Genomic DNA, 12,067 nt, shown 5'->3' with positions numbered 1-12,067 from the left:
CTGAGAACTGGAATGCTGGATGGAGCAGATTTCTGTCATAAGAATCTGAGTAGTTTTGAACAAGCCAAGATAACAAAGTTGTGCTCTAAACAACAAAAAACATTACAGCATGGATCCTTAATGGAATTAGTTCTTTCAACACGCATTTTTTAAACTGTAGTCACTATTTTATAATGTTACTTTTTAAAACTTCTGTACATAAGATACATTTGTGTAATTACACAAAAATGAAATGTCACTTTGCTTAAAATTATTCTTCTAAATTCTATGCTTATCAGACAAATCTCGTCAGTGACAGTTGGATAAACTGTGCAGAACATTACAGCAATATTTGCATATCAATAATATCTAAGCTCAGCCATGTTTGCAAAGCACTTGTTTCCATTACTTATGAGTGACACTAAATGAATATTCAGTCAGAAATGGTCACTGAAACAGAAAATGTCATGCACATATTGAAACATCTTTTTGTAAAGTGTGTGTCAAATTTGTAACCAGAACACATCTGAGGTCCAGTGCAGATTCTGAGTGTTTTGTGTACACAGTCAGGTAGCTTTAATCTTGCACTGAACAGAGAATAAGACAGCCTTCAGACCACTAAAATGAACACAGCTTCAGAAAGACTCCAAGACTTTGATTCATCTTACAGTAAATTCTGTCTGGGCAAGGGTCAATTTTACATTGTGAGGACTTGAAATAAACTGCTTTCAGGCAAGTTAAAGAACAAAAATTATCTACTGAGATGAAAGAATAAAAATTATCTACTGACATGAAAGAACAAAAATTATCTGCTGTCATGACTTATTAAATAACTGTAAGTTGTAAGTACAGTCAAGAAAACTACCAGTGTCCCTCAGAATTCCTCAAGCAAAGATTGGTGAGATGACAAAATTAGATGTTTTTAATTACTTGTAATAAAATATTCACCCAGCTCTTCTGAACATCACAGAAGGAAGATGCAGTAATGCAATGAAAGTAAGTGCAAAAAATCAGGATTAACCATTTTCCCAGTGAAAACAACTATCAATTTTACAACCTATTTTAACAGTGTTTTGTTATTTCCAGCAAAAATGTCACACAGTAAAATAATCTTCCTGCAGAACTTCACATTGCTATAAACTTTTATTACTATGAACACAGTCCCTCAAGACAGCCATGGCTCTTACTGAGAATTCAATTTGTAACAGACTTTCAGGAGCAATACTTGATTCCTACATATCTATCTGTTTAGTAATTCTAGTGCAGAAAAAACTTACAGTAGGAAGCAAAGATAAAATACACATACATAAAACCCCTGGGATTTAAAATTGTCAGCATTTCTGAAGTTGACTGCATTAATCTGCAAGATGTTTTTGTTGGTTTTATGTGGAACTGCTCTGAAAAATACAAACCTTCAAGCTGGAAAAAGAACAGTTGTCTAACCTTTGTAAACTCTGAGACAATTACACTGTCTGCAGTTGCAGGCATCATCCATACTAAACTGAGGAATTTGTTGACCTTTTAGCTTCAGCTGTTACCTTGTCATAGACTTCGCAAATATCTTCCCACGGTACATGCTTCTAGTAAATAATACTGAAAACATGATCCCTGAGGGCAAGATTACAAAGTTTAGAATTACTTGAACTCTATTCCTTCTACTAGAGAGCATTCTGAAACGATAGGATTACTCCTGTGGAACAAGAGAGGTTTCGCAGCCATACCATCAATTATTTAGCGGGTGTGTATTCTTCCTTGTTACATTATTTGTACTAAGATTTACTTTGCACAGCCTGCCAAAAGTAGTTTTTACTCTGTTTACTCTGAACTTTGAAAATCATAATTATTTTTAAAAATGGGTGTAATATAGTAAAAGTAACTAATCAAGACTTAAAGAATGCAGAACCAACTTATTCAAATAGCTGAAAAGGTATTATAGGTCACAGTATTTTACTTTATTAAATATGAACTCACTTTGTGTACTAAATTTCTACATAAATTTATATGGAAACACAATTTGTCCCTTATGAACTGCACTGCATAAAGTTCAGCAGAAGCCTTTGCAAGATCAGGGATTAAAAGTCAACTCTTCCCCACCTCCCTCACCCCAGTACATCACTGGTGTGTTTAATTTTTTTTTTTTTCTTTTTTTCAAATGAAGCTGAAACTCTAGTCCTTGTTTACTGCTAAATTTTAGTAAACTATGCATTTGGTGCATCAAATGCTCCCGTTTCAGCTAAATATTAAATATTTAATATATTATATAAAAATTATTGGGTTCAGTTCACTCAGTCCAGGATATCAGTCAGGTTTTAAAATAGATTAATGAGCCAAAGTAATTTAAATGTTTTTGAAACAACAACAAGCAATGGAATATTATACATCTTCAGAGTATGTACAAGCCAATGGACCAACTATCTGTTACTATGCTCTGACTAAAGCCATTTCAAATAATGATTTGTAGTATCAGTGGTAGTTTAAAGCAATGCTATGTACTGAGGCCTAGGTTATGTTTGTACGGGGTTTATAATAAAAGTTTCTGGCATCAAAACTGAAAGGTACCTCTCAAAACATTACCTAGACACTTTAATGGCATTAAAGAATCTTAAAAATCTAAAAATCACATTCTTCAACCATATAATTAAAAAAAAAAACAACAAAGACATTTAACTCAGAATTCTGAGTCATGATCCCTAAATAGCATTTTCTTTTAGTCTGCATTTTATGGCACTTTCTGAAGTGCATTTGTGTTTCCCCCAAGAACACAGAGTCCTAGTACAGAACCCAACAGAACATATACAGATTCCACATAGCAATGTCCACAGTAATATCACAAATTATGTGAGGAATACCATTTCAATCCATTGCTCAGTTGGAGCCAAGGAGAGGCAGGCTTATGAAACAGGCATTTCTTGTAACTGATGAATCACCAGGATTAGCTTACTTTTTCTGCTCACTTTCTGGAACAAATTTCAGATGAAGAACTTAGCGTTTATAAAGAATGAGAGGCCTTTTCTGCAGAGTTCCATAAAGAATTAGAAGACTTTTCTGCACATTTTTGCACTGGCTTCTGTGCTTAATAAATCAAAACCCCTAAGAATGAAAAGATCTGCTGGCCGTATTCATCGAAGGGTGGGGGAACCTACATACCAGTGGCACATGGAGAGATCAAGAAGGGAAATGAAAGGGCTGCAAAAGATTCCAAATCTGAAATGAAATGAGCGTAAAATGCCAGATATGTAATGGAGAATGGCAAAAGAAAGGGGAGTTCACTAACAAAGAAGCAGATGGAATGAGGGATTGAGTACCCTGTCTCTCAGACTTGCCAATGCTGCTCGGGAGAAGAAACAAGCAGGTATACAGAAGCAGCACCTCTCCTGACCAGCAGCTACAACTTGATTAACACCGCTCATCTTCGCACAACTCATTGTAGGTTTCTGAAGTCCACAAACACAGTGCGGCAGAGCAAGCATAAAGCCGAGTGCACTTTTCACTGTCTGTCCTTGTGTACTCCCTGCGATTACAAATACCCAGCCAAGTAGAACATTCAAAAACTGGCATGCCTAGTACTTTGCATTGAGTACAGCAGTGCAGCTATCAATGGTTGCCAGAGAGAAGTCTATTCACAGCAGAGATGTCAGCACCCAGCAGCATCTTTGGGTGAACACAATGGGAGAGAGATACGTGTGCTTTTTCATATGTAAAGAGGCGATTCTCTGTAGTACACAGGAACAGCACAGAGCAAGAAGTTTCACAAGGTCATTGCCCTTGCTGCACCTGCTGTACAAACGTGTTAAAAACCTGCATATTTTCAGCATTTTTATTTTAGGCATTCTCAGAACCACTGACATTCACATCAGTATTGGAGAACAACCTAGGAAATTAGCAGGAATTATAAAATTTCATTTACTAAACTTCACTTTTCTATGCTGTCATGATCCCAAATTAAGAGAGAAATGTTTTATTTCAGACCAGGGTTTTCATTGCCTCAAAGTTCCCACAGTTCACACATATGCAAAGGAGGCCACAACAGCTGTGTCTGCAAAACCTCGCATTTGGATAGGGGTATTAACCAAGTCTGCTCTGTTGGTTCTTGTTTCCTTTATGTTTTGGGCTTTTTTGTTTAGATGTGGGCTAAGTTAGTCTCTCACTCTATTAGAGACTGGAAGACAGAATGTTCTAAAGGTAGTATTTGAAAATAATATCTTCCTAGATCCCTTCTTTGCCTTCAACCTGCTTCAAGGTGGATAAAGGATGAGAATTACAGAAAGTCACAAGTTCTACTTTGCCTGCACCCCTGGACTGCACTAATAGTTGCAGCATTTGGGGCAAGAGTCTGCCTCACCAATTTCATGTTACATGGTGCCACTGGATGCCTTTACTTCCAATTCTTCTCTAAGGCTTTCTGTCTTCCTCTTCACTACAAAGACATTCCAGGTGCCTGCCCATCATCCCCCTTCTTATTAACAGAATTGGAAAGTGCTAGCCAAAGCACAAATGCAGACTACCTGGTGCTGAAGATCCCTTGATCAGCTTTCACTGTACTGAAGTTTTGGGGCTCGGCAGTTTACTTGCCTACTCACTGCTGCTGCCGTGACAGAACAGTACCACAGCGTAACCTCAGGTGCTAAGATTTATCTGCATTTGAGATTAATGACCCTGACATCAGTCAACAATTTGCCTGACCATTTGCTTTCTAACAGTTGCAATATTTAAAAACAAAATCTTATTATCTATGACCATACGTATCACTGGGAATGGCCAATTTGATGTAACCTGAACAACATCTCCATATGAAAATTCTTTTTCGTTCAAATTCATTCCCTTGTAAAAGGAACACACACCCTTCAACACAGACATCTTATCCTACGGAATTAAAAATGCTTAAGCTGCGTGCCATTGTATTCATATTTACTAGCCAGAAAGGTGAATCTATCGTCACAGCCAGGAGCCAGTACTGAAAGTGGTAAATCTGCAAGCCGAGGCCAAGACAGAGGCCTGATGAGAAACCCAAATCATCTCATCCTGTTGTCAGAGGTCACTGAGAGGTAAAAAGCCTCATAAGCCCACAGTAACCCTTGTAAATTTTCTGGAATCTTCTTTTCACTTCTTTAGAAGATTTTGAGTGGATCTAAATTATATCCTTGAATTTTAAGTTCTAAAGCATGTAATCATCACTGTAGAACCAAGTTTTATCTCTTAAGCCAGGTAATGCTAAAGGCTTTCTGAGGTAACTGCCTGCTCTGACTGTTCCCATTCTGAGCAGGGAGTAAAACGCAAAACTCTCAAGCAGTACTGAATCCACTACTTCTGTTTGCTAGCAGCAAGCAGAGAGAATGCAAGCCTCTTCCGCAAACATTTGCAGTTACCTTATAATTTGCTGGTCAAACAGAGAACCAGACAATAACTTTGACTAGCTGTAAGATCAAGATTATCTTTACCCAGTGTACCTGCAGTGGAGCGACTTGGAGGTATTAGGGTTACTTTATATTTAGAACCGAGGTCAGACTCTAATGTAAACAAACTGTGGCTGAAATCCGCTATTTAACAATGTTAAGAAACACACCAGTAAGAATCTGAATTTACCATAATTTGTACCAACAAAACAACGCTCATTTCAGCTGCAGAACTTCTAATTTATCTCATGCAGCTGATGAGAACCTATCCATATATAGTTCTAGCTATATACTGTAAAAACCCAAGATATCATATTGGAATAGTTCCACTTAGCATATAGTATAGGTTTAAGCAAAAGGTACATCTAGTTTTCAGCTCCACATTGGAAATCCTTTTTCCACCTATATAGTTCTAATGAAAAGAGCAGACGCTTTTCACTAATATTCTATAGGGTTTTCCAGAACAAGGGTCCAGCTTTTTACCTAGCCATTTGACTCCAAGTAGGGCTTGATAAGCACTCATACTCTCTCTCAAACAGTTCCTTAGCAGATTTAAAAAACAAACAAACAAACAAACAACAGAACAAAAGAGAGACACCAACACGACCAGCCCCACCCCCCCCAAAATATCCAAAACCAAACAACCCATCCATGAAGATACTTAGCACTCCCAGATTAGGCTTATTGTAGAAGTAACTGCATGACTCAGCCTGCCACAGGATCAGGCTCCTACAGACATGGAACCAGAAATGCAGCTGAGGAAGGTCTGCAGGCTTCAGTGAGAAACACCCACTTATTCTACTTCAGTAAAGATGTGAAGGTTCACAATAATCTCTGTCTCTACTCTGGAGGTTTCTTGCATGCCCTCAACACTTTTACTTAACATATTTTTAGAATATGTGAGCTGAGGATGAAACTACCACAGCTTCAAACCCCTAGTACTTGTCCAGAATGAAGAACTATGGCCTGAATGAATAGCATGGTTCAGAAAAAGTAGTTATGGGCTTCTGCAGTATAGTGGTTATTTTTTTCATACTTAAAACCAAAAATATAAGAACCTGTTTTGCAAAAATATAAGAACCTGTTTTGCAATGATGCTTCACACTTAATACTCTTGCAAGAAAAAAAATATGCAAAGTATAGAACAGTAAATTAAGTCTCATGGTGGGGATTAGATGGCATTATTTAAAGTATGCTGACAGAAGAATTATTGCTATCCACAGTGAATTCTTACGAGTTAATAAGCTTGTATGAGCCAAACAGAATTTTAATGTGTTGCCTAACTATTAGAATAATTGTGTCAGTGAGTTATTCTTGAGTTCATAAAACTGTATTATTAAACATGAAAATTTGTATCAACTATACATATTAAATTTAAGACATATATCAAACCAAACTTCATTTCTACAGCTAAATGTAGTCATTTTTTATTAGATTGAAGCAAAGAATGTTGGTTTTATTACAGATCTGTATTTTACAAGGTCCCCAAAGACTTCTTTCTGTAGAAGTAAAAATATATTTACACCATTTTCAAGATGATTAGTATGGGGCCCTCACTCTAATCTATACCGTGAATTAATCCCTTAAATCTGGGCAATCCGTTTCTAAATAAAACACATGATGAAGTATTTATGTGGTGAAGAGAACACCCCAAGCAAAATTTGTTTGGGTTCAAAGACTTCCCACACTACCTTTATCATGTACTGTGCTTTGCTTGGTTTTCTAAACCTTTTAACCTATGTCACAATTTAATAATCACTATTTAATAATTATAATCATTCCCTTATTAACTGGGTATTTCTTTTCGTTCTTCTAAGGCACCCTGTAGTTCAAGACAAGGAAATCTCTTTGTTGATTAGTTATTTAAGACCAGCAACAATAACTATGCTGGAAAGAAAGGTGCTTTGAGAGGATTACACAGAGCTAGTTCTCAACAGCACCAAGCCGGGAGCAGCAAATTACAAACCCAAGTACTTCATTGCATGTAACCAAATTGGCTGGTTGAAATGCTAATTGCCTTTCAGGAAAGCTAAAGGCAGACAGGGGACCCTGTGCTTCAGAGAATGACATGCATTTTTTACCCCACTTCTGCACCATTGTCTTGCTGAGAATTATTCAAAATCTATTCATAAAGGTAGCTCTTTTCCTAACCTTTAAAATTGTGGGAAATTTCTAAAGCTCTGACCAATACCTCAGATCTGTTGGTCTGCCAGACCCATAACAGATGGCTGAATTAAGGCCATGTTAAATCCTTAATGAAGCAAAGCTTGAAACAATTCAGAGCAGTAACATACTGGACCAGTCCAGGATAAGTGACTGAGGAAAAGGAAGTCTTTTGCCATCTGAAAATGAGAATCATAACTGTACTCCAGCCAATAAATCTGTGCTCGATACAAAATGAGATAACCAAACAAAAATCTCTTGGTATATGAAAATATATTGCTATAACATTCTAGAGGAAATTCTGTCTTCAGCTTGCTAAAAAATCCACAAACAAAAGCTGCGATGAACATGGGAAGCATCTTCTCTGTTGTTCAATTTTGCCAGAGAAATTAAAGCTGTCAAATAAGCCTGTTTATACAAGTACAATTTTATCTTAATAGCAACCTTGGTTTGGACTTACAAAATATTTCAGTAAAAGGAATTTAAGCAACTTTAACTAGTTTTATAGGAAATATTCATAAGTCAATCTATAAAACACTGTTCTTCATATTTTAAGTGTATTTCACAGCACCTGGTTTCCACATTCTTTCTGCAAACAGTCACAAGTTCTCATATATGGAGTAAACTCAATCTTGAAAATGTTTACTGACACAAAGTATTTTCAAGTGAGATCATTCACTCAAAGAGTGACTTAGGCAAGGGAGGCTATGCAGAAATAGTATCATTTGTGATTCAATAACTTGTAGAGTAAAAAAAGTTACAGTGGGTCCACCTGGAATAAGATAAATGGCCTCTAACATTGATTCCTCTTGTCAATCTTTTTTTTTCTAGGAAATAATAATATAGCTCCTACTAGATAGACATAATCCTTATATTTCTGGACAAATTCTGACAAATGCCTACAATCAACAGCAGTGTAAGCTTCGATTTCATCGTGGAGATGTTATATAGCATCTGAGTCTTAATACACATTGAAATAAGTATTCAGACACTATGCATGCTTTTATCTCTAGTGAGGAAAAGTGTTATATTCACTGTTATATACAGCAGTGACTATACCTAAATCGGCCAGTCTTGTAGAGCTGAAACACATGCACGATTTCCACAAAGGAGTAAAACCAATTTATAGGATTACACATGTAAAAATAGTTACGTATGTGATTATATCTTTAGGAGGTCAAGGCCTAATACTCCCTGAGCAAAGAATTTCAACACATTCTTTCTACCTTCTCTCGCCTACCTACTTTTTTGTATTTCTTAGTGAACAACTAAATTGACCCAATACCAAGAACATACTGGAAGAGACTGGCCAAAAAAGGACAAAATCAGGCAGCAGGGTTATTCAGCAATAAAATGAACCTAAATTGCACCAGATACCCTGTCTCAAATAATAACAAGAGTCAGACGTACAGTTTACTTGTTTTGATACTTCCAAAAACACCTTAGGCTAAAAAACTTCAGATGTAGTTGAGACAAATTTTAATTCTCCCTTTCTTTGAAGTGTGATGAAAGGACATACCTTTCCATCAAGTTTTCAATGAACCATTCTAAAACTTAAGTTTTGTTAAGCTTATAGACTATTGCTATGTACTTTTAATCATCACCTCATCGTACCATGTTGTAATTCTGAACAACTATAGTAGTTCTATAACAATATCAAAGGCAATTTGTGGGTCACCAATATTTTTCTCCCAAATTACCATAAATTGTTCTTCGCACAGATCCTTACAGGCGTCTGTAGTGGTATTCTCCTTTAGTGCTAAAGGCACTAAAGGCATATGCCTTCACAGCTTTTCCAGTAGTTCAGTTTCAGAAATCACATTCACGTGTTAAGTAAAATATGCGTGTAGGCATCTGCAGACTTAAGCACTCTTTTTTTTAAATGTAATTCCAAAAGCAAAAACCTGGAAGGCAGTAAGTTTAAATAACAAATGGATTATGATTTAGACCTGATTCTGAAAATTTCCTTCATATAAACAACAACAGTTTCCAAGGGAAGTGTTGCACTGTATGTTTGAATGCATAAGGATCAATCTCACTCACTAGTATCAACCCTTTTAAACTCATCCCATAATATTTTTCAGCCTTAAAAATTCTGACAGCACAAACAAACTGCCCAGCACTAGCTCTCACAAAAGCAAGTATCATTTTTCTCATTGATTTCTATGTGACCAGGACACAGACCACAATTACAAGCTAATAAGCATGTGTTCCCATTGTCGATGTTAATTAGTTCACTCAGATGCAAATTTAGTAAATACCATTGATTACTTCATGCAAAGCTATTAAAACACAAAAGTGTATTAGAAAGCTACTAAAGCACAAAGCTGTATGTCAGAAATCAATAACAACATAAATATTAGTAATAACAACAAATTAGGAAGCAAAAATTGTACACCCTTGAAATAAATTAGCTTTTACATTATCAGATATTTGGCCATTTCAGTTCTAAGCCTAATACGCCACAAATTATTTTATTTCCTCAGGAATCTGTTCTCCTTTCCACATGGAAACACTGAACACATTTAGTAGGAGAGAGCTTGTTTTAGGCTTAAGGGACAGGTAGGCTAAATATATTACATTCTACTTTCAGTTATTAAAATGCCCTCATGGCAGATCTCAAAATGCTTAGTACGTAACCAAAAGACTCATTGTAGAAGATGTGTGTGAAGTGTTATCAGAAAAAAACAATTTTGGCTTCCATATAATGAATAGGATTTTTAAAAATCACACATTATTTCACATCTGCACTATAAAACGATTATAGTCATTAAAAAACAATCATTGATGTTTGGCAAGCAGTTCCATATACATATGGTCTTAACTTTAGCTGGGCTAGCCAGAGTGAATTATGCAATCAATGTCTTTTACAGAATCAGCATATGAAAAGCAAGAAGCATGAACAATATTTCCAATTGTAATTACTTACATGTCATATTTCAATTATTAACATGTTATAACTCATTCCTTATCAGATGATGATTTGAAAAATTCATTCTTACTTTCAACGCACTCTTCTTTGCAATACGCAATGCGTAGGCAGCTCCTCCACTTCTTTTACTTTCACCTGATTTAAACAGTCAAATTGTTTTGTGCATTTTTGAGAGTTAAAAATTGCCAGCTAGGACACTTCAGGCTGAGTTTCATCCTGATATGATCCCCTGAGAATAGGATTTTCCATTGGAAAGACTGTTGTCTCCACCTGCCCTGCTCTGCAGAGCAGAAAGAGGAGCTGCTGGAACAACAGAAACCTTAGCAGACTCTTACTGCCCAGCAGCCACTCGGGGTGAGCGACACGCTCGTTGTCTGCCGCTGGTTAAACCCGGTCTCTGCTGCAACAGGTGCTGCTGGCAGAACCCCCGAGCTGGACAGAGAACATCTCTGCAGCTGATATGGGATGCTTCCAGAGCAACCACCACCTCAAACAGAGATACAACAAACCTACCTAGACCCCGGGACATGGACATCCGCGTCTTCTGGACCCAGCCAGCCGCCTGCACGCTCTCTGTCACTCACGCATTATGCATTCCCCTCTCCTACTCCTCCCTCCGCTCCGCACAGCGTCCAGCACTCTCCTCCCTCTCCTGACTCCTGCTGCCTTCCCACTCTGTGGAGATAAAAAGGGGTGGGATGGAAGAGCACTAAATTTTTTCAAACCCCAGCAATTGCCCCCGTCTTGCTGTAGCTGAGACAGAACTAGCCCCTCCAGCCACTGCCTCAGCAGCTCTTCCACCTAGCTAGAACTGCACTGCCCTATGACTGGAGGCAGCAAAACTGGCCGGTTTTATTACTGGATTATGACAGATTTTGGATTCAAGTCCTCGGCTGCACTGGACATGCAGCTCATCTTAATTCACAGCTATTCAGAGCTTAGCAGGGAGAAACAATTTCCAATCCTAGACCAAGCATTCTGGACCCAGTAATATATCCAACTAATATCAAATCCACATTTTATGGTCACCACCATTCCAAGCAAATCCTAAGCCATGGCAGAGATACAAAGGCACAAAGGCGGCACTTGATCTTGCTAGTGTTGGCCCCCGAACTCCCCAAAGCTCCCATTTAATAGTAAACAAGTGTCAAAATTCCTACTTATCCAATAAATGTTGATGCATTAAACCCCAAAACATATAAAACACTGAATTTTGATGGAATTTCACTTAGTCCTATTTACAGTCTTCACTATATTTCCAGAATGGGAGATAACCAGTAGATCTTGAAAAGCAGAAATGCTATTGCAGATGAATGCAGCAGCAGCAGCACAATTTCATGTAGCTGGATCTAGTTATATCCGTTAACCCTCCCACGCTCCCCTCATCTCTCACACAAATTGAAACCATTCTATCAAATATTAAAAAAGCATTGATTCCAACTCCAAGGAAATCCAATTCCCAAAACATTTCTAATATAACTGTACACTACTATATCTGGTACTTTGAGCTTGCTGGATCCTGTCATTTCTTTCTTTTTTGTCCCAAATACTCAGACAGATCTGTCAAAACAGTACTCCTAGGTAGCGCGAAAAATCATGC

At 37.3% G+C, this 12,067-nt stretch overlaps 1 protein-coding gene across 1 annotated transcript in view; it reads right to left on the bottom strand.

Moving 5' to 3' along the window:
- Positions 1 to 11,002, bottom strand: part of ADGRV1 (adhesion G protein-coupled receptor V1) — a 285,841-nt gene extending 274,839 nt beyond the window's left edge. The window contains exon 1 of the mRNA XM_064439564.1: positions 10,981 to 11,002. Within this exon, the coding sequence (XP_064295634.1) occupies positions 10,981 to 11,002 (22 nt within the window). The remainder of the gene's footprint in view (positions 1 to 10,980) is intronic.
- Between the last annotated feature and the right edge of the window lie 1,065 nt (positions 11,003 to 12,067).

The sequence above is a fragment of the Phalacrocorax carbo genome, chromosome Z (genome assembly GCF_963921805.1).
Source record: "Phalacrocorax carbo chromosome Z, bPhaCar2.1, whole genome shotgun sequence".
Lineage (NCBI taxonomy): Eukaryota > Metazoa > Chordata > Aves > Suliformes > Phalacrocoracidae > Phalacrocorax > Phalacrocorax carbo.
This window is presented reverse-complemented; position numbering and strand designations above follow the sequence as displayed.